The following is a 21,133-nucleotide window of genomic DNA, read 5'->3' on the forward strand; positions in this document are numbered from 1 at the left end:
TAAATTCATTTTATTTTAATTACAAATGTATAATAGGAAATTATGTAATTTGTTATGTAATTTAATTATTTCGGAGTTCCTTGAAGACGGTGTCACTCAAGAAGGCGATACATAAAGACGGTGTTGCCTCGAGATGCGTGCCAAAACTGAAGTTCAAGGGACCAATGGAGTTGGTTTCCGAATATGTAATAGTTAATTAGATTTTCTATTTTAGGAAGGCCATACTAGGATTTAATTTATGCTTTGCATTTTATTTATATGTTGCATGCATCGCTAAATCGCCATAACCAAAACATGCATCATTCTTTTAATCGAGTTTATCGACCGTGTCAATTACAATTATCGTAGTTCACCGCTTTAGTTCACTTAAAACGTGATAGATAATAAATTGACATGACCTCTCGCTAAAATAAACAATTGAGACTAAGCCTTACCAAACAGTAGAAACCATGAAAACCTATTTCGCGAGGGAGTGCACTCGGCCACCCCGGGGTACAAACCTTGTTACGTAGGGGAAGTGGGTGATAAATGTCTATCCACCGAATTCATGTTGACGAGGGTTTCATCGGCTACCCCGTGCCCATGTTAATGTGAATTTGGATCATGGACACATTTATTCGAAATTTGGGTTGAACTCAACAAAAGTAATTGATAAGGGTTTCATCGGCTACCCCGTGCCCTTGTCGGATGTGTTTTGGGCTAAAGATAAATGTTAATGTAATTTTATCGACCGAGAGTTCTAAAAGTAGAATCGATTAAAGAGTTAATCCACCGAGTTATATTGATAAGGGTTTCATCGGCTACCCCGTGCCCAAGTTAATATGAATTTGGATTTCGGAATCATTTATCATAGTTGGGTAGAGGTCACTATGTAAATGCTTTACTTGTTATCTACAAGTATTATTATAACGATGAATGTTTTGTTTTCATTATTCCGTTACCATAATGTTCTATTTCTTTACCACATTTCATATATGATATCATTTCGTTTTTGATTCCAATCTCCATTAAAACATCGTAACTAAAGACAAATATGAATTTGCTTCTAAAACCTCAAATGAACCATTGCTAAGGATCTCTTGTAAAGAGTATAGATAAAAGTTATTCATTATCAAACAGGTTTTTGATTCTTGACTAACACATCTACTTACAATCAATTGTTTCTAATTTTGGTAACTAGATTTGTTGGAAATCAAAATTGACCAAAATATCACAACCACTTCAATGAAAGTTTTAAAACTAAAATGAACAAATGAAGAGTAATCTTCATGAATTCAATTTTGCTTCTCAAAGCAAAGACTCATTGAAATGAGTGGGAGCATTCTCTTAAACCGTTAAGATGAGGACGAGGTTCAAGAAGTAAAAATGGAATGGAATTGATACAAGGTAATGCTAAAAGTAACGTTATTGAGAATGACAATACTAAACCTATCAATCCCGACCGGTAAAGTTTCCATTGTCTTTAATGTTGGACACTAGAAAGGAAACTACCCCAAGTTGTTAAAGAATAAGCAAGTTAGTTGTGGGACATCTAATAAGACTTAGTTCTTTATTTATTTAATTGACATACATTTTGCTAGTACTACTTCGCCAATATTAGAAACCAGTGGAGGTTTTCATCTTTGTACTTGATACATAGGATGATTAGAATATGACGACTAGCAATAATGATGTTGAGAGATAGAGTCTTTGTGTATTCAATCTAGTTTTTGAGTTTAAAGTTGTACTTAATTGTGACGATTAAGTGAACAAACTCTAAATAAGAATATAAACTTGTTAAGATACAAAAGGGTTTCACTTTTGTGACCCTACACACCACGATTTGATATATGGCTAGCCCATTATCAAGGTGAGTATATTCTAAACCATACTAGAATAATATATCATGTAGATGATGCAAGACTCAAATTGGTAACCCAAGATTAAACCTTAAATTCTGGAATGATAAACGCAAAGAGTTATCGAGTACTCTTGAAACCATTAGATTGTTAATGGTATATGCGTATCTTGTATTCAAAGCAAGATATCTCGTGCCTTTTTGTTGAAAAGGAGATCGAGGTTGTAAATCATCGATCCAAAATAGGCTGATCATTCTCTTTTACCAACGATTTAAGTTGACACTAATATGTTCACTTAATAAGGTAAATAGAGAAATCTTTGAAGAAGTTCAAAGTGTTCAAAGAATCACGATTTAGTCGTGATGGGATTATCAAAGTGAAGACTTTGATATAAGACAAAGGAAATGTGATTTAGAATCACAAGTTAATCTCTCTTAGCACGCATTATGGAATAATGTGTGGTTGGATAAAGAATTCAAACGCTAATCGATATGGTTTGGACTTCAATCAAGTCACTTTGAGTTACTTGATCCTTTTGGTGATTTTATCATTTTGTCTAAATTATTTTTTCCACTAAAACTAAACGATTCATATGAGATAAGTACCATGTTTGTAAGCTTACACAAGAAACAAATGCTCTTTTTCCCTTTTAATTATCACGAGTACGACGGGTTTGCGGCTCGTGAAGCTGTCTTTCTAAAATACAAGTTTATTTCAAGAAGACAGAGTGGGAGAAATTATTCAAGAGCCACAAAGAATGTTAAAAGAATGTTATGTTGCAAGAAACTGGTCTTTCTTGGCTACATGAGACGTTTCGTGTAAAACGTTGTTTCTTCAAAACCCAGGAGGTTAAAGTCATCACTTGTTGAAGATGATGAATTAGTATTGCTTCTTAAAGTAAAGAGCTTACAACTTACAAAGAAATTGTTTGATTCAAGTTATTTCTGGAAAGTAATGAATAGATGACTTACATAAGAGTGTTTAAGTCATAACTCAATACAAGGCTTAGAGCCATGAAAATCCGAAATAAAAGGCTTGATTAGTGACAAAGGGTTTTGCACTAATAAAGAAAGATTTCAAAGCTTGATTGGTTGCAAAGGGTTTTTGCACTAGTTAAAATGCTTAAGTCTATTTGGATCTTCTTAAGGATTATATTTCATTATGACATATACAGCAAGTGAATCTAAAACCCACTTCTTCAATTAGAAGGAATGTATTCAATACATGTCTTGAGTTTTGTAGATTCTTGCAATCCTAAGATAATGTGACACTTAAGAGAGGGTCTTAAGTAGGACATCAATGAGTTGGAATCAACATTTTGATCATGTGATAAAACATTTCTCGATAAGTCGAGAAGTTGTGTTTATACATGAAGTTTAGTGGGAATTACGAAAATTTTAATTAGTCTTATATGTGGATGACATATTGATTATTGAGAATGATTTAAGACTTTTGGAGTATTATAATACATCTTTAATATCCGGATTTATGAAGATAAATCCACATGATATTAGCGTCAATAAGAAGTTTTATGTTGATAAGATTCATGACTAGTTTAATTAAATTGAACATATTTGATTGATTACATTTGCTTCCGCTGCCGGATCAATTAAATGAGTAATGATGTATAACACTTCATATACTTTGAGTATGATGAATTGTTTTCAAAATCGAATTTAAGTAATCTTTACCAAGTAAGCCATAAAGATTACCCTTAAGTACTTGCAGAAGCATTAAGGAAGTAAAGCAAAGTGTTTATGATGCAATTTTGTGTAAGAGTGTTACACAAGTGACAATTGACAATTTAGATTGCACATGGTTTCCGCTTATAGAGTTCTGGTAAATTTATATAGCCTGGTCGTGGCGAGAGCTACTATAGTATTCTAATGATTCGATTCTTTTGACTAAAGACTGTTCACCTAAGATGGCACAGTTTCAGATTAGCTTTGATTTATGTTACTACGACCTTCGTAAATGGGGTCAAATGGGCATATTTTGGGTTATGATGGCTGTGGCTAGTCGAAGGGAATAAGTGCGATAGGAATTGTCCACCCATTTGTCAGGGTTAAAACAATATCTCAGGGCCACTCGAGGAGTAATGAACTGAAAATGCGTGGCCACGCTCGGAAGGTATCTATGATAGATAAATCCGGTCAATCAGTTATTCTCCAGATCGAGGAAACCACTCTCGATATGATCACTTGCAAGTACGACCCGAAAGACACCTTGCATTTAGTGGGAGATAGTAATAGGATAAGAGAATTGGGGACGTACACTTGTCGAGGACAAGTGGGAGATTGTTGGGAAATGTGTCCTCAACGATAGTGCGATCACATGATTTAAATATCATTATTAAATCTCATTACAAGAATACGGAAGGGATGATACATAATATATATAGTCAACTGGTCCACACATATCGGTAATGATTGGCTGGCTAGAGTTTGACATTACTGTCGTGCGACGGTGGTGATCAGTTGATCCCTTGAGGTCACACCTAAAAGACGATTCCCTTAATTGAAAAGGTTAATTGGTTGTATCTTGCGTCTGATTAATTAATTCCTTAAAATTGAACAAATTATTATCACAAGAGAGAAATGACATCTTATTATAATGTGATTAAATGAGACTTTATTTAGTAATTTAAGAAGTTATATTACTAAAATTAATCGGTGTTTGCGAAACACGCGAGATGAGAATGATAAGTTAGTTATAATTACAAGATGTTGTGAATTATACTAACTAGTAATTAAATGACCATTTTATGAGAAAGTAATTTTATATTACTAGTCAATTTGTTAAATATGATTTATTTAATTTGTAAATGATATTTAATTTGTTAAATATGCATTTTAAATTAAAACATGATATAAGATATGTCACATGTCACATGACATACAATTGTACAATTGACAAAAATAAAATAGATTCCATATTACATGATAACCGAAATTGGGTGGCTCTTTTTAGTAGTTTTGTCTTATTCATTTGTCTTGTTCATTTGTCTATGACAATTGATAGTGACTTGACTATGCAAAAGACTTACACATTTTTGTCTTGTGAAGATAAAAAGGAAAAATAAAAGAGCCTATAATGACCCCTACCCAACCGGTTTTCATACACAACATTAGAGAGTTTTTTCTCAATAATTCATTTTCTTACATTTTTTTATGAAAATACTTACCTTCTCTCTCTTGTTCTTCATAAAATTCATTTTTATGAATCTAATTTGTATAAATCAATTACTAATAATACTAGTAGTAGTATATGAGTATTAGTAATCAATTTTAAGGTAAACCACATTACAAATATCTAGTACATGTTAGTTTGTGGGATTAAGGGATAGTTTTGGGTGCTACTAATTGGAGGGCTTCTAATTTGAAGTCATGAATGTTCATCCATTAATGGAAAGCTCAAGAACTAACAAGAAGGACATCTTGTTGGTTCCCATATGATGACCAAAATTATCATAGTAAGGAACATGATTTCTTCTCTTACCTTTTTAGTTTGCATGCATAAGATCTAGAATTTATTTTATGACTAAATAAATTTGAATACATATAAGAATATGTTAAGTAATGAGATATAGATTTCTAACAAAAACTACTGCTGGTCGCCGCCTAACTCAGCAACTCTCGCCTCGAGAGCGGCAATCTCGGCGTCACGAACCTCGAGCTCCCTCAGCAGGCGAGCTGTCTCCTCCCGAGACTGGGCTAGCTCTCGCTCCAGGTCGCTTTCCCCCTGCAAACACAACAATTGGCTCATGTCAATCATTTCAAACAACCAAACAATAAAGAAAATTGGAAAAATGAAGTAAACGGAAGGTTCATACCTGACGTCCTCGACCACCGACGAGTGCCTCGATGGCAGTGGCCCGTAGCCGGGTGGCTACCCTCTACAGAGCCACGAACCGGGATGGCGCAACCTGCATTTCGAATAAAGGGATTCTAAACGAATGGACAAAATCAAGCAAATGTGTTCTTACACAAGATTATACATGTTAGAGACTCACCCTCCGAATCAGATGCTGCCACTCATCCAAGCCAGCATCCGTCACCGCCACGCCAAAGTCACGTAGCTCGGAGATCGTCGTAATCCCCGTCGCGTCGGTGTACTCAAGAGTCTCGGGGTACTCTAGGGGCTCGATGCCCGCCGCCTCGACCTCCTGCAAAATCAAATAATTTCTATTAACCGATGATCATTCATCATGTTTTCAAAACAATCAAAAGAAGGGTAGAATACTCACCACCACCGGCCAATACGCCAACCTCCCATAGAGGAACGTTGAGTAGTCCTCGCCCAGAAGAAGGAGGGCGTCACCACCAACACTCGCCAAGTCAGCCTCCGTCTCAGCCTCGGAAGGCTCCCTGAACATCGTCCGAGGAGGATCGATGGGAACTGTCAAGACGTCCCGAGAGGTCTGACGAGCCAAGTGCTCACCCAAGTACCACACAAGACCCATCTACGTCCTCAGCAGCAACTGGCTCGAGCTCCTAGGTCGAAGGACCTCAGCCACGAAGGGAGGAGCGCCAGGGTAGTCCACCCAAGACCTGGGTACCCACTGGGAAAAGCAAACAAGAAGTCATTCTTATGATCAGTTCTAAAAAGTAATGAAGAAAGACAAACAACGAAAGGTAAAGTACTCACACCGTCCAACTGAAGAGCGTTCACTTCCCGTCGACAGACGTCGTGAAAGGAACACCGACTCCTTGTACGGCACATCACCCAATCCCTCACGACGGGATATGCCTTCTCCACCGGCTCCGTCTTCTTGGGCGCAAGGCTCAGGAAGTAGGAGTACACCCACGCCTGTAAAACAAGATAATCAATAACGATCTTTCGTGATTTGATAAGAAAAGGAAATGATCTTTCATGAAATGAAATGAAGGTGCATACCTCCAACAGCAGTCCAGGGCCGACAGCGGCAGGAGAAGTCCCCTTCTCCATCAACTCCGGACGAACCATGGCCCTCATAAAGCGGATGAGGACCGCAAAACCAGCTGTGACCCAGTCCCAACGGCCTAGGGTACTCAGGTCAGAAAGAAAGGGAAGGACCTTCGTCGATAGCCTCTCTCCCTTGTCTCCGAAGTAGATCGAAGGCAAGAACCACCAGAGCCACAGACGGACTCTCTGCTCTGCAGTACAGGGAGGAGGAGCCATCTCCCTCCCCTCGATCACCACCGACGTCGGGGTCTTCCCCGCAAAATAGTCCCGAACGTAAGAACTAGGCACCAAACCAGGTACCGCAGAAGCCTTCGGCATCAAGTTCCAGCCGATCAACCTCCTAGCCTCGGCCGAATCTACCCTCATGGCTGTTGATACCCCGTCGTTGTGAGTACCAAAGATAAAATTTATAATTCCTATTAAGACTAACCTAGGCTAGTGGTAACAGGGTCGAACCACAAGGAGGCAGATGTAAATTCTAGTTGATTTATATTCAGTCTAAGGTAACAATTGTGGGGGTTGAGTTGAAATGGTCTATAGCTAAGAACAAATAAAGAAAATAAACTAAAAGATGGTTTAAACAGATTAAGAAGGGGTACTAGGATGATCGGTTCATTATAGCTTCGGCGGCAGCAAACTAAGTCGGTCTGAGTCAACACAGGTGAGGCGGGAAATAAAGAGGTCCTCTCGGTCCACTCTTAACAAATAGCATCTTTCGATCTCGCTATAGGTCCCTAATATCACTAATACTAACTTTCGTTCTGAAAAGTGACTAATGGTCTAAACTATACCTATCTTTCGATCTTAGGACAGTTTAGTCGATTCAATTGATGGTCTAACAACTTTCCCTATCTTTCGATCTATTGGGTCAGTCATAAAAGGGTATCTAACTGGTCGCATGCATTCGATTCGTTAAATACAACAATTAAAATCAATTAAAACGAAATAGGCTCACGAGGTCAGTCGATCGACCGGGTAAGGTGGTCGATCGACCAACATGCGGGTTCAGGCCGTGTCTAATCTAATGCCTCCTATGCTACAATTCGCCTACATCCTAGCACAAATTATTTAGCTACTCATGCTAAGGGTGAAAACAATAACATTGACGATGAAACTAGCTACTGAATTCATGCTTAAAACGGTAAAGGAAGCAATTAACATAAACAATGAAATTGGTTGCGGGAAACTAGCTAGCAATTCTAAACTATTGATAAAATAAAGATGAACTAAAATTAGGGTAGAAGAATACCGATTTGCAGAGGAAAGATTAGTTATTAAGAACCGAAAATCCAATGCTCAACAATCCCAAACCCTAACTATCTATCAAGAACCGTATGCGGAAACTTAATGCAAATTTCTGAATAGAACTTAGGTTTAAAACTGAATGAAAACTGAATGAAAAACTTGATACTAAACTAGGTATTCTCTGTTACGTTATATAGAAAGTGTACGTAACAATTATTCCAAAACCTAAACTTAACGGGCTTCAAGTTCCTCGGTCTTTAATTTCACGTTTGGAACAGCATTGTGGTCGATCGACTAAGGTAAGTGGTCGATCGACCAGTCCTCAGTGTACAGTAGCTTCTGGAACCCGAACATTGGTCGATCGACTGAGGGTGATGGTCGATCGACTATTTGAGCTGCTACTTGACTTCTTAAAACTCGTGGACTTGTCTTTTGGGCCTTGAATTGCGCGCCAAGCTCGTTCCTCGGGTGAATACTTTATGTCAAATGCAATGTAGGATACTTGGGGACGGATTTAGCTCGATTTCCGCTGGATTCTTCACATTTCTGCAATAATGTACAAAATACGGAAGTAGACGGAAATAGGGAGAAATGCAGCATAAACTACAAGAATGAGCTCTGAAATGCGTGTAAAATGGGATGTAAAACATCATATAAAAGACACGCATCAAACTTCCCCAAACCGAACCCTTGCTTGTCCCCAAGCAAGAACTAGACTCGATCTAATTACCTAATGGAACGAGTTCAAACTCAGAGCGAAATGCAAACTGTTAAGCCTAAACCAATTTAATGCACAACCAACAATCAATTAGTAATGTGAATCATGCAAACGAGTTATGTAGCCGTTAAAATTATGCTGAACTGCCAACTGTATAGACTTATCAAATTGGACTCTCACGGGTCACTCAGATCACTCAATAAGTACGGGTGAATATATGTAAGATAGAAAGAATTGATTTTGTAGTGACTTTCACCTAACTACAACCTATGAAGACATGCCAGCAATAGAATATGAAAGAAATCTCTATGACCGTACATATGCATTCCAACCAAACAGATGACCAATGACACATGCCGAGGTATAAATATGGAAATGTGAGGTATGGGTAAGAAGAGGCAAAACGTTTTATGGTAAAGTGGAGGTACAGGTGATCAAGCTAATACCATAACGGAACCAAGTGGCAACATCCAACTTCTTGCTCATAATCAAACGAAACGGTGCTATAGCAAGCACAAAACTCACAGTCTCCAAAATAATAAATCAAAAAACTCCCCATAGGATTGAATGAACCATGGGAGCAAAAATCGCCAAAAGATAAGGATTAAATTATGCGAATTGATTTCTTTCTCGGATCTTCAGTCGATCGACCCAATTGGGCAGTCGATCGACTGCCTTGAACAGTACAGAACTCTTTTTTCTTTTCTTTTTTCGAATCATTTTTCTCTTGTTTTTTTTCTTTTGTTTCTTTCTTTCCTTTTTTCATTTTCCAATCATCATCTCAACAGAGCATATGCCACCAAAAACGAAGTAACAATCCCAAAAACGTAAACTACTAGCTTGACAAAGGACAGGCTAAATGTAGGATGTAGTAAATGGGACAAAAAGGGATATTTTTGGTAGTGTGGAGTTTATGGGAAAAATGAATAAAGGAAAACCTCTACCACATGTGTCAACAAACCACAAACCGAATGCATACAGGTATTAAGTAGATCAAATTCATATTTATGCAAATTAAGGAAACATGTCTCATAAGGAGAACTACTCACATTCTAGATAAACTGGTCATAGATGTCACCAGTTATAGGCTCTAAATCTCAGAAATATGATGTAGCTTGCCAATTTTTTAAGTCAGGTCTCAAGTCCAGCAAGTAATTCAACGAAAACTCGTAGATATGCATATACGATTCTACTAATAACATGTTAATCTAGCAAGGCTTAGGCAAAACAGGTGCAAATGCAAAATCATCATAGAAATACTACCGTTCCGACTCGACCTATATGCTAAAATAAACGTGCATTTTATGGAATTTTTTTGAAATTTTTCAATTTTTTTTTGGAATTTTGTATATATAAGAGAAATGAAATAAAACAATGCAAAACAAAATTAAACGTGCGTGCAAACAAATGATATGCGACGCAAAACCCTTCCCCAAACCAAATCGCACAATGTCCCCATTGTGCAAAATCATATAATGAAGAAAAGAGAAATGGGAATTTGCGGGAAATAAATAAATATGACATGAAGTAAAGAAATCAGGAACTCACAAGACTTTAAGCGCAAAGGAAACCTCCCCAAACCAGCGTGAGCTAGGAGGTTTCAGTAGCTAGCAGTGCTACCATAAGTGCCTGAAAAGACAGAAAATACCACGCATAAGACTGAGAAAACAATTTTGAAGCGGTAAAATTGTGCATAATTGAGAAAATAGAAGAAATAAGGGAAGAGACGGAAAGTAAAGTGGAGTAGAAAACTCCCTTAAGTCCGCATATCGACCAAACACAGCAGGGGAGAGGTCGTGAACAAGTACAACAGCATCAGCGGTCGATCGACCACTTAACCCAGTCGATCGACTAGGTATACATGAACATGTCGCTGTCGCTGGAACTGCAGATCGATCGATCGACTCTTTGGAACGTCGATCGACTGAAAGCACTGCTGCAACCTCATATTTCTTCGTAATTGCTCAATGATTTGAGCTAACAAGCTCTAAATACCTGCAAGTACACAATAATACGCGCCCAAAATTGCGCAAAACCCAGAATAAAGTCTAAAGTACTTAAGAATCCTAAACAAGCGAAATAAAATGCGAAGTTTTCGCGCACACAAAAAGCAATAAAAATTGTTTTAACAAAAACAAATAAAATGAAGTTTATAACGAGCTCGATCAACTAATAGTTGATCAAGAAGGACCACGGTATGGTCCACTTCGTCGGCTTCTGGCTACTAGAGGTAGCCTCAATGGTGCTCATCTTATCAGTTGTACCCTTCTCAGCTTCAACAGTCGGAGAGCTCAACGGATCAACTTCGTCATCTCCCCAATCAAGGACTTCCTTGGAATCGTCAGAATCCAAATCAGCCCATCTCACCTTGGCTGGCTCATCTTCCACTGCCTCATCAATCCCATAGCTTAGGCATCCAAGGCCTCCTCTTTGAATGATAGGCTTTGTCGCAGCTAGAGTGACCTGCAGCTCATCCTTCCCCAAACCGGCTCGCAATGTCTAAAACAATGATTCTTCCTCCTTTCGCTCCCAATCGGGGCGGAGGGGTTAGCGCAGAGTAGTAATAGAGACAGCAATTCGGGAAGCACAAAGTACGATTTCTTTTCGAAACCGTATTACAAGTGTGAGCCACATGGGATCCTTCTTTTTAGCAGGTTGGGCAAAAATGATAGAATGTTTCCCAACTTTGAAGGTCAAAGTTCCAGAGCCTACGTCAATAACTGCACCAGCAGTGTGCAGAAACGGCCTACCTAGGATGATCGGTATATGGGCATCCTCAGGCATGTCAAGGACAACAAAGTCAACAGGGAAGAAAAACTTCCCTATTTGGACGGGTATGTCCTCTAGGACTCCTATAGGCTTGACCGCAGATCGGTCAGCCATCTGAACTGTCATGTCTGTGATAGCAAACCGGGTCAACTTGAGTTTCCTAGCTAAACTCAAAGGCATGACGCTTATACTAGCCCCTAAATCACACAATGCCTTCTCAATAGAGAAGGTACCTATTTTGCAAGGGACGGAAAAGCTACCCGGATCCTCTAAATTATGGGGCGCAGTGTGGGACAGATAAGAGCAAGACTCCTTAGTAAGTGCGACAGTGTGCACTGTTTCAAGTGACCGCTTTTTGGACAAAAGTTGTTTCATAAATTTAGTATAAGCGGGTACTTGGTTAACTAACTCGAGGAAGGGGACTTGTACATTCAGACTACGGATAACTTTTTCAAATTTGCTGAAAGATACCTGTTCCTTGGTCGGCACTAGCCTCTCCGGGTAAGGGGCTATAAGAAGTACCTTAGCCCTCTCCTCCAAATCACGCGTGCCGGCATCCTTGGACTTAGGCTGAAAGTCCGTCACCTTCTCTTTGTTGAAGCTAGACCCCTCTTCAGACCGTCTCAAATGTGAGCCATTAACCATCATTGGGTCGAACTTCGGGACCGGGACTGACCCATCAGCACTCGGGTCTTGTCCTAAAGTCTTCGGGACTGTGGTACCCCGAAACAAGTGGTCTCGCAGATTATTTGGCATTAAAGGACGAAATTCCTTAGCATCAGCAGCGATATCAGTCGATCGACCACGGTCCTCAGTCGATCGACTGAGATGTACGATTCGTAAGCTCTCGTAACCCGTGCTTGATCGATCGACTAGGTATATCATCGATCGACTGATATACCTGGTAGACGGCTGTTTCTTTGATTTATTCGTTGAAGCTTTCTTTTGACTTGTTTCCGACTCATCTTTTTCAACAGCATCCTCGACCATGGCAGGACCATCAAGGGTGAACCCGCTCCTCAAGGTGATGGCATTTAAGGTCTCCTTTTGGTCAGTTTGGGTCGGCAAGTGTCCGGGAGCTCGAGTGTTGCTTTTGCTAGTCAATTGAGCTATTTAGCTCTCTAGTAGCTTCATCCCGGCCTCTCTTGCTTGGGACTCTTTTAGCAACAGGTTCTTAAGCTCGGAAAATTCAGAATTCTGCGATTGTTGCTGCTGTGGCACATAAGGAGGTTTCTGATATTGTTTTTGCTTTTGATGAGGGGGCACATATGGTTGCTGCTGCGGCGGAGCTTGAGTTGGGTTCAGAACATTTTGGCTCCTCCAACTCAAGTTCGGATGGGTATTCGGCTCATAGTAGGTGTTGGTCTGCCTATAGTGTTGAAAGGCAGCACAAGACTCAAAGGGACTAGGGCAGTTCTTCGAGACATGGCCCTCACCTCCACACCTTTCACAGACGAAAGGATCGTCTGACACAGCATTGACTTGGTATATCCCACCTTTAGAAGCTCCTCCTAGCTCATACTTGTCAAATCTCGCAGTAAGAGCCTCAAGCGCAGCGACAGAGGAAGATTCAGCAGCTCTCCTCTGGTTCCCTCTAGAATTTCCATACTCGGCCTTGTGGGTAGCTAGATCGTCAATGATCTTCCACCCCTTGGTTGCTCCCAAATTCTCAGCAAATCGTCCATTGGCGGCAGCATCCAAAATGGCCCTCTGATCGTCGTACAACCCATTGTAGAAATGATTGCACAAGCTCCACTTTTCGAACCCATGGTGCGGTATGGTTCGCACCAACTTCTTAAATCGGACCCATGCCTCGTGGAAATTCTCATCTGGCCCTTGGTTAAAGCCCGTGATTTGAGCTCTAATAGCAATCGTCCTTGAAGCAGAAAAGTACTTCTTGTAGAATGCCAATGCCAATGAATTCCAATCAGTGATTCCCTGAACGGTTCGGTCCAAATCTCTATACCACTCCCTTGCAGCATCACGAAGGGAGAAGATGAACATAGTCTCCTTGATCTGGTCCTGGGTCACGCCAGCTGGTGGGGGTATGGAACAGCAGTAGTCAATAAAGGTCTCCATATGCTTAGCTGCATCTTCATTTGCAGCTCCCCCAAACTGGTTCTTCTCAACCATGCTAATGTATGAAGGCTTTGGTTCGAAATTCCTGGCATCTCCTGGTAATTCGAACCCCTTATATAAGTTTTCAGCTGTCGGCTCAGAATGACTAGCTATACTTGCTTCCTCGGCCATGACTGGAATTTCTGGAGAAGTAACTGTCTCGGCTGAAGAAGTGGAAACGGGTGAAGACTGTGGGTCTTCTTGAGCATTGTGCTCGTAATAGCTTGACTGAGTATTCAGCTCTTCCTCTGTCGGTAGTACTCTTTGTGTTTGTCTCAAATCGCGCAAGGATTTCTCTATCTCAGGGTCAAATGGCACTAGTTCACCACCCTGTGACCTGCGCATAAGAGTAAACTACAAAAAGAATATAAGAAGAGTTTAAGGAACAGAAGTCCCTTAAACTAAGAAAGACTAAAAATAAAAACAACTAAAATTAGGACTATTGCCTCCCCGGCAACGGCGCCAAAATTTGATACCCTGTCGTTGTGAGTACCAAAGATAAAATTTATAATTCCTATTAAGACTAACCTAGGCTAGTGGTAACAGGGTCGAACCACAAGGAGGCAGATGTAAATTCTAGTTGATTTATATTCAGTCTAAGGTAACAATTGTGGGGGTTGAGTTGAAATGGTCGATAGCTAAGAACAAATAAAGAAAATAAACTAAAAGATGGTTTAAACAGATTAAGAAGGGGTACTAGGATGATCGGTTCATTATAGCTTCGGCGGCAGCAAACTAAGTCGGTTTGAGTCAACACAGGTGAGGCGGGAAATAAAGAGGTCCTCTCGGTCCACTCTTAACAAATAGCATCTTTCGATCTCGCTATAGGTCCCTAATATCACTAATACTAACTTTCGTTCTGAAAAGTGACTAATGGTCTAAACTATACCTATCTTTCGATCTTAGCACAGTTTAGTCAATTCAATTGATGGTCTAACAACTTTCCCTATCTTTCGATCTATTGGGTCAGTCATAAAAGGGTATCTAACTGGTCGCATGCATTCGATTCGTTAAATACAAAAATTAAAATCAATTAAAACGAAATAGGCTCACGAGGTCAGTCGATCGACCGGGTAAGGTGGTCGATCGACCAACATGCGGGTTCAGGCCATGTCTAATCTAATGCCGCCTATGCTACAATTCGCCTACATCCTAGCACAAATTATTTAGCTACTCATGCTAAGGGTGAAAACAATAACATTGACGATGAAACTAGCTACTGAATTCATGCTTAAAACGGTAAAGGAAGCAATTAACATAAACAATGAAATTGGTTGCGGGAAACTAGCTAGCAATTCTAAACTATTGATAAAATAAAGATGAACTAAAATTAGGGCAGAAGAATACCGATTTGCAGAGGAAAGATTAGTTATTAAGAACCGAAAATCCAATGCTCAACAATCCCAAACCCTAACTATCTATCAAGAACCGTATGCGGAAACTTAATGCAAATTTCTGAATAGAACTTAGGTTTAAAACTGAATGAAAACTGAATGAAAAACTTGATACTAAACTAGGTATTCTCTGTTACGTTATATAGAAAGTGTACGTAACAATTATTCCAAAACCTAAACTTAACGGGCTTCAAGTTCCTCGGTCTTTTAATTCACGTTTGGAACAGCATTATGGTCGATCGACTAAGGTAAGTGGTCGATCGACCAGTCCTCAGTGTACAGTAGCTTCTGGAACCCGAACATTGGTCGATCGACTGAGGGTGATGGTCGATCGACTATTTGAGCTGCTACTTGACTTCTTAAAACTCGTGGACTTGTCTTTTGGGCCTTGAATTGCGCGCCAAGCTCGTTCCTCGGGTGAATACTTTATGTCAAATGCAATGTAGGATACTTGGGGACGGATTTAGCTCGATTTCTGCTGGATTCTTCACATTTCTACAATAATGTACAAAATACGGAAGTAGACGGAAATAGGGAGAAATGCAGCATAAACTACAAGAATGAGCTCTGAAATGCGTGTAAAATGGGATGTAAAACATCATATAAAAGACACGCATCAGCTGTCTCTGGCCACTCAACCACCTCGGACCCACACGGCAGACAATAAATCATGTCATAGTCCTCCAACGTGACCCCCATCTTTGGTGCGCTTCTTCCTTAATGCAATATCACATTTTTGGTCCGTTTGACATTTATTCTTCGCCCGGACCCGCATTTCCAAACCGACTGCAAACTGCGACGCAGTTTTACCAAGACCTTGCTTGTCACAACGAGCGAGTATTCTCTGACAGGTGTTTCGACACACCTTCGTTATATTCCCCCCAGCGAGAGTTCACGACAAAAATTCGTCCTTCTCGAGACATGGACATAAGTTCCCGATTATGTTCCCCCAGCGAGAGTTCATGACAGACAATCGTCCCTCTCGAGACATGGAGATCAACATTGACCCCAAGCTCTTCCGAAGTTTTTTTGAAGCCGACCCAAGCAGATTTCTCCCAGCAGTTCCCGACTACGTCCTGCTGCCTTCTCCCAATATCGCGTTTTTTTTTCCCCTGAATTTTCGAAGAATTTCGGGAATGATCTCTTCTTATGGCTGGCGAGCCTCCTTACGTAGTCTAATGGACTTTAAAAGACCCTCCCTGATAGTCGACAGACTCTAAAATGTTCCCGACGACAGGTCCTTGGTTCAGACCCCTTGAACCGCCTCGCGTCGCCATAGTCGTCAGGTTGTAATCTTCGATTGACTTGATGGCTATACTTTGACTTTCGCCTTGTCCACGCCTCAGTCAAAGTGGGGGCTCTGTAGATACCTCATTTCTGCACCTCCCGCAAACCACCCGGTGATGATTGGGCCGCATGTTTGGTATACGGAACGATTTGTGACAGTTCGTAAGTTTATCATCAAGTGATCGCTCAAACACTTGTGTCTACCTCTTAATTGTCATCTACGCGCCGATACGGTTGTTTTGGAAGTAATTAGAGTACATTTGGAGTCCGGGCCAAAAACCGTCTTCATTTTCTAATAACCATTAAAATGCCGAGTCAGAATATTCTGGAATGTTCCGGATATTTCTGTTCCATATTTTCCAATCTTTTAATCTTTGGTAAAGTATCTCCCGTAATATTCACACAAAATATTAAGGAAACGAGATTAATCCACCTTTTCCATAATTAAAGCACGGAAATCTTTCTTCCGCAGGAGGAAACCACCGAGGAAAGGACGCAGCAGGTGCTGCGCCTCTTCCAAGAGACGCAGTGCCTGCTGCGCCTCTTCCCAAATCCTTTTCTGCGTATTTTTCGTATCTTTTCATATCTTTTCGAGATTCACTTACAAAGTTTCTCCGAAAACCCTACTTCCTCCGTGTGATTAGTATAAATAGAGACCTTCGGTCTCACATATTTCTCATGCTAGTGTCCGCCCTTCTCTTCTCCCTTTGCATTCTAAGACCACGTAAGCTCGGATCTTTCTGAGTACCAGCCTCGTTTTGCATGACCGACCAATTTGACCAACTCCACATCAATCAACTTAATCAACTTTGTTTATTTCCTCTTAGAGGGCACTTTCATCGTACATTCGAGTCGAGCATCACTAAACGTTAACTTAGTTCATCTCGTTTCATCAAACATGTAAGTCTGAGGGTGTAAATCCTTCTTTTATTTATTGTACTTTATTATTGTAATCATAATGTAAGATTTATGTCGAAAGTATTCTTAAAACCGATTTGTAAAACCATGTCTTAATACCTATTTACGGATCATCAAAAGACAACCGTCAAGATAGGACACAACAACTGCTGTGCCTCTTCGAAGGGTCGCAGCACCTGCTGCGCCTCTTCGTGAGGCTGCCGCAGTTCCTGCTTCCTTTCTTCTTCCTTCGTCTTTTGTTAATTCGTTTGTTTTTCTCTTATTTTCACTCGTTCTTTGGTTCTTTAATAATTTAAACATAATAATTTTACACGTAAATCAATAACCATCATTAGTGTTTAATTCGTCATTAATTTTCCAACTTAAATCCCAAGTAATTAATATTTGCGGGTTTTCGTCATCAAAATCAAATCCGGGTTTTAGAGGTTCGATTTATCCATATTGAGTCTATGGAATTCGTCATTGATATACTTAGCTTCTCACCTTTTTATTATCACCATCATTAATTCGTCATTAACCTAATTAATTTAATTAATTCGTGTTTGTAATTAACCTATTAATCTTGTAAATAATTTGTTTTAATTAGTTTTGTTCATGTTTTATCGTTTTTATCACCTCAATCATATGTAAATAATCTGTTAATCACTTCTATCCGAGTCAATTATAAAAAATCAAGCATTAAAATCACCAATGAACATTAACAATTTGCAATTCCGGCTTCACAGCCAGAACTGAGCCAAGGAACGGACGCAGCAACTGCTGCGCCTCTTCCAAGGGACGCAGCTCTGCTGCGCCTATTCCTGGTTGAGTTCTGTCTCTGAACTCCCGTTTTGCCTTGACTTAGTTTATTAGTTACGTATTTACATAACTATTAATCGTATTATTACCCACAATCTGTTCGTTCATTTATTTATTCTTTCTTTTCTAAATCATCCGTTTTAAAAGTATTTTCGACATAAATCAATTAACCCATTGTAATTTTCATTGTATTTATTATTGTATTATCTCTTTTCTCGTATGATTTGTATGCCTTCACATGTAATTGAACCTAAATTTCTACTTCGACCCAATTGAATGTTAATTATGTGATAACCGACTTAGCCTAATTCTCGTGTGTTTGGATTAAAACGTTGGATGTTGCATTGCATGCATATAAATCGACAATATATCGAGTGTAGGTAATTTCCCTAATCATTAGTAGAGGCCGCTATCGAGGCGGGCGGGATTAGGTGTTCGATCAAAAGAGCTTCCTAATACATACCCTCACCCCTTACTCCAGATCTCTTTGAACATCCGTGTTCATTGGCATCCACGAGAGTCATTCTAGACATAGAATGCTAAGGGTATCGAGTGCTTAGTGTTCATGTCACAACTTTGTGTCTTGACATGGCACGAGGTATTCGAACGGTTTCCAATTTTCTACAATAAATTGGTGGCGACTCCACAAATGCAAACAAACACCAAAGAAAAGATTGCTTCGCTTTTTGCCCTCGTGGGCCCGCGTCCACAGGGATAAAAAAGATAGTAGCCCTATATGAAGGGAGTGAAGTCAAAACAGATTGAACCAAAGTCAATCTGCTAGCATAGGACAAATGATTGGCTCCCCACCCCCTAATTCTAGCAACAATCCTATCAGTAATCTTCATCCCCTCATTCTTAGTCAATTTTTTGGAAGAGATAGGGATACTCAAATACCTAAAAGGGAGAGTACCCCTATGAAACCCATAAACTTGTAAAATAGCATTCACTGTATCAGTCTTGACCCCATTGAAGTAGATCTCTGACTTAGCCTTGTTCAAACATAAGCCAGAAGCAGCTGAAAAGGTGGCAAAGGCTCTAAGCATCCATATAATATAAGAATCATTCCCTTTACAGAATAAGAGCAAATCATCTGCAAAGAGGAGGTGATTCAAACGAGTAGAGCCACACAAAGGATGGAATCTGAAGTCCTCCTGAAGAGCAACAATGACAAGAATCCTGGATAAATATTCTATACAGAGAGTAAAAAGGATGGGAGAGAGTGGATCCCCTTGCCTTAATCCTCTTTTCCCTTTAAAAAATCAAAAATTATTACCATTGACAGACAGAGAATAGGTAGGACTAGTCACACAAGCAATAACCAGATCAATGAAGTGTTTATGGAACTTGAGAGCAACCAACATTTGATCTAAAAAATCCCATTCCACTGAATCATAAGCTTTTTTAAGATCTTTTTTAATTAAACACCTTGGTGAGGCAGCCTTCCTATTGTAGAGCCTTACCAAATCTTGACAAATAAGAACATTTTCTACAATAATTCTACCCTTAACAAAACCTCCATGATTCTCACTAACAATATCAGGTAGAACTTTAGCAAGTCTATTGCATAAAACCTTAGCCAAGATCTTGTCGATTGTGTTGCAACAAGCAATAGGGCAAAATTCCAGTACACTAGTAGGATTGGCATTTTTAGGAATTAGAGTAAGGGTAGTAGTATTCACCTGCTTTAATAGCTGACCTGTCTGAAAAAAATCTTTAATTGCAGCAGTGACATCACCCCTAACAGTCTCCCAAGAGTCTTTAAAAAACTGGCTTGAAAATCCATCAGGCTCTGGAGATTTAGAGGACCCAATATCAAATAAGCAGTCCTTTATTTCACTATCAGTCACAGCAGCAAGAAGCAGAGAGTGATGTTCCTCAGTAAGCAGCTTCCCTTTCCTAACAGTAGGCATATGGACAGGCTTAGTAGGCATGGAAGAGCCAAGGAGACTTTTATAATAGTCCAAAAAAGCCTACTTAATATCAGAGCAGGTGGAGTACAACCTGCCATCTATGCCATGGATGCTCATAACTCTATTATGAACTTGCCTAGCTCTGATCTGAGAATTAAAAAATTTGGAATTTTCATCACCATGAGACAACCAGTCAGCTTTAGCTTTTTGGTATAAGAAGCTATGGTGCATTTTACACAAATGCCTATAAGACTCAGCTGCATCAGTCTCAGCTGCAAGAAGTTCCAAATCAGAAGCTATTTCTATTAAGCATTCTCAGAGGTTTCTTGAGGTTCTTCAATTTAGCCACCAATTTAAACATAGGAGTCCCATTTATCTGAATATTTCAAGACTGATGCACAATATTCTTGAACTCAGGGTCCAAGCTCCACATATTATAGTACTTAAAATGACCCTTCCTTTTCTCCACACTTATACTCTTATAGCAAACAATAGGAGTATGATCAAATAACCCTTCAGGGAGGAAATGTGCATAAGAATTAGGATATAAATCCATCCATTCAACATTCACCAGAAACCTATCAATTTTAGAGAATACCCTCGTAGCAGGAGCTTGTTTGTTATTCCAAGTAAAAAAAGCACCCCGCCCCTTAATATCATTGAACCCACAATAGTGAACACAGTCTCTAAAGTCAGAGATATTAGCCCAAAGAACTTCACTGCCAATTCTCTCATTAAAGTTTAGTACATTATTGAAGTCCCCACAAACCCCCCAAGGACCATGATATTGATTTTTCATAGTCCTCAGATGAGTCCAGAGGTCCTGTCTTTCCACATAATCATTAGAGCCATACACAATAGACAACAAAAAATTATCTCTTGTAGCTAGTTCAGTCACCTGAGCAGTAATGACTTGAGCATTCATATGGAGAGGGGTAACATCAAAAACTTGAGGATCCCAGATAGTCCAAATTCTACCTCTTTGATGATGATCATAATTATTTATTCCTTTCCAGTGAGTCCCTAAAACTTGTAAAACAGAATTAAAATCTTGCTCTTTTATTTTAGTTTCCACCAAACCACATAGACCTATTTTATTCTTAAAAAGAAAATGCTTAACATCTAATTGCTTGTTAATCCCATTTATTCCTCTCACATTCCAGCAGCCAATTCTATCCATTAACAACTAAT

The 21,133-nt window shown here is 39.6% G+C and overlaps 1 protein-coding gene across 1 annotated transcript in view; it reads right to left on the reverse strand.

Annotated features, from left to right (window-relative positions):
- Positions 1–20,867, reverse strand: part of LOC141620485 (uncharacterized) — a 46,562-nt gene extending 25,695 nt beyond the window's left edge. Inside the window, exons 1-4 of the mRNA XM_074437342.1 lie at positions 20,396–20,867; positions 20,079–20,214; positions 19,317–19,979; positions 18,927–19,208 (exon numbers count right to left, since the gene is read on the reverse strand). Of these exons, the coding sequence (XP_074293443.1) occupies positions 18,927–19,208; positions 19,317–19,979; positions 20,079–20,214; positions 20,396–20,867 (1,553 nt within the window). The remainder of the gene's footprint in view (positions 1–18,926; positions 19,209–19,316; positions 19,980–20,078; positions 20,215–20,395) is intronic.
- Between the last annotated feature and the right edge of the window lie 266 nt (positions 20,868–21,133).

This window comes from Silene latifolia, chromosome X (assembly GCF_048544455.1).
Source record: "Silene latifolia isolate original U9 population chromosome X, ASM4854445v1, whole genome shotgun sequence".
NCBI classification, from domain to species: domain Eukaryota; kingdom Viridiplantae; phylum Streptophyta; class Magnoliopsida; order Caryophyllales; family Caryophyllaceae; genus Silene; species Silene latifolia.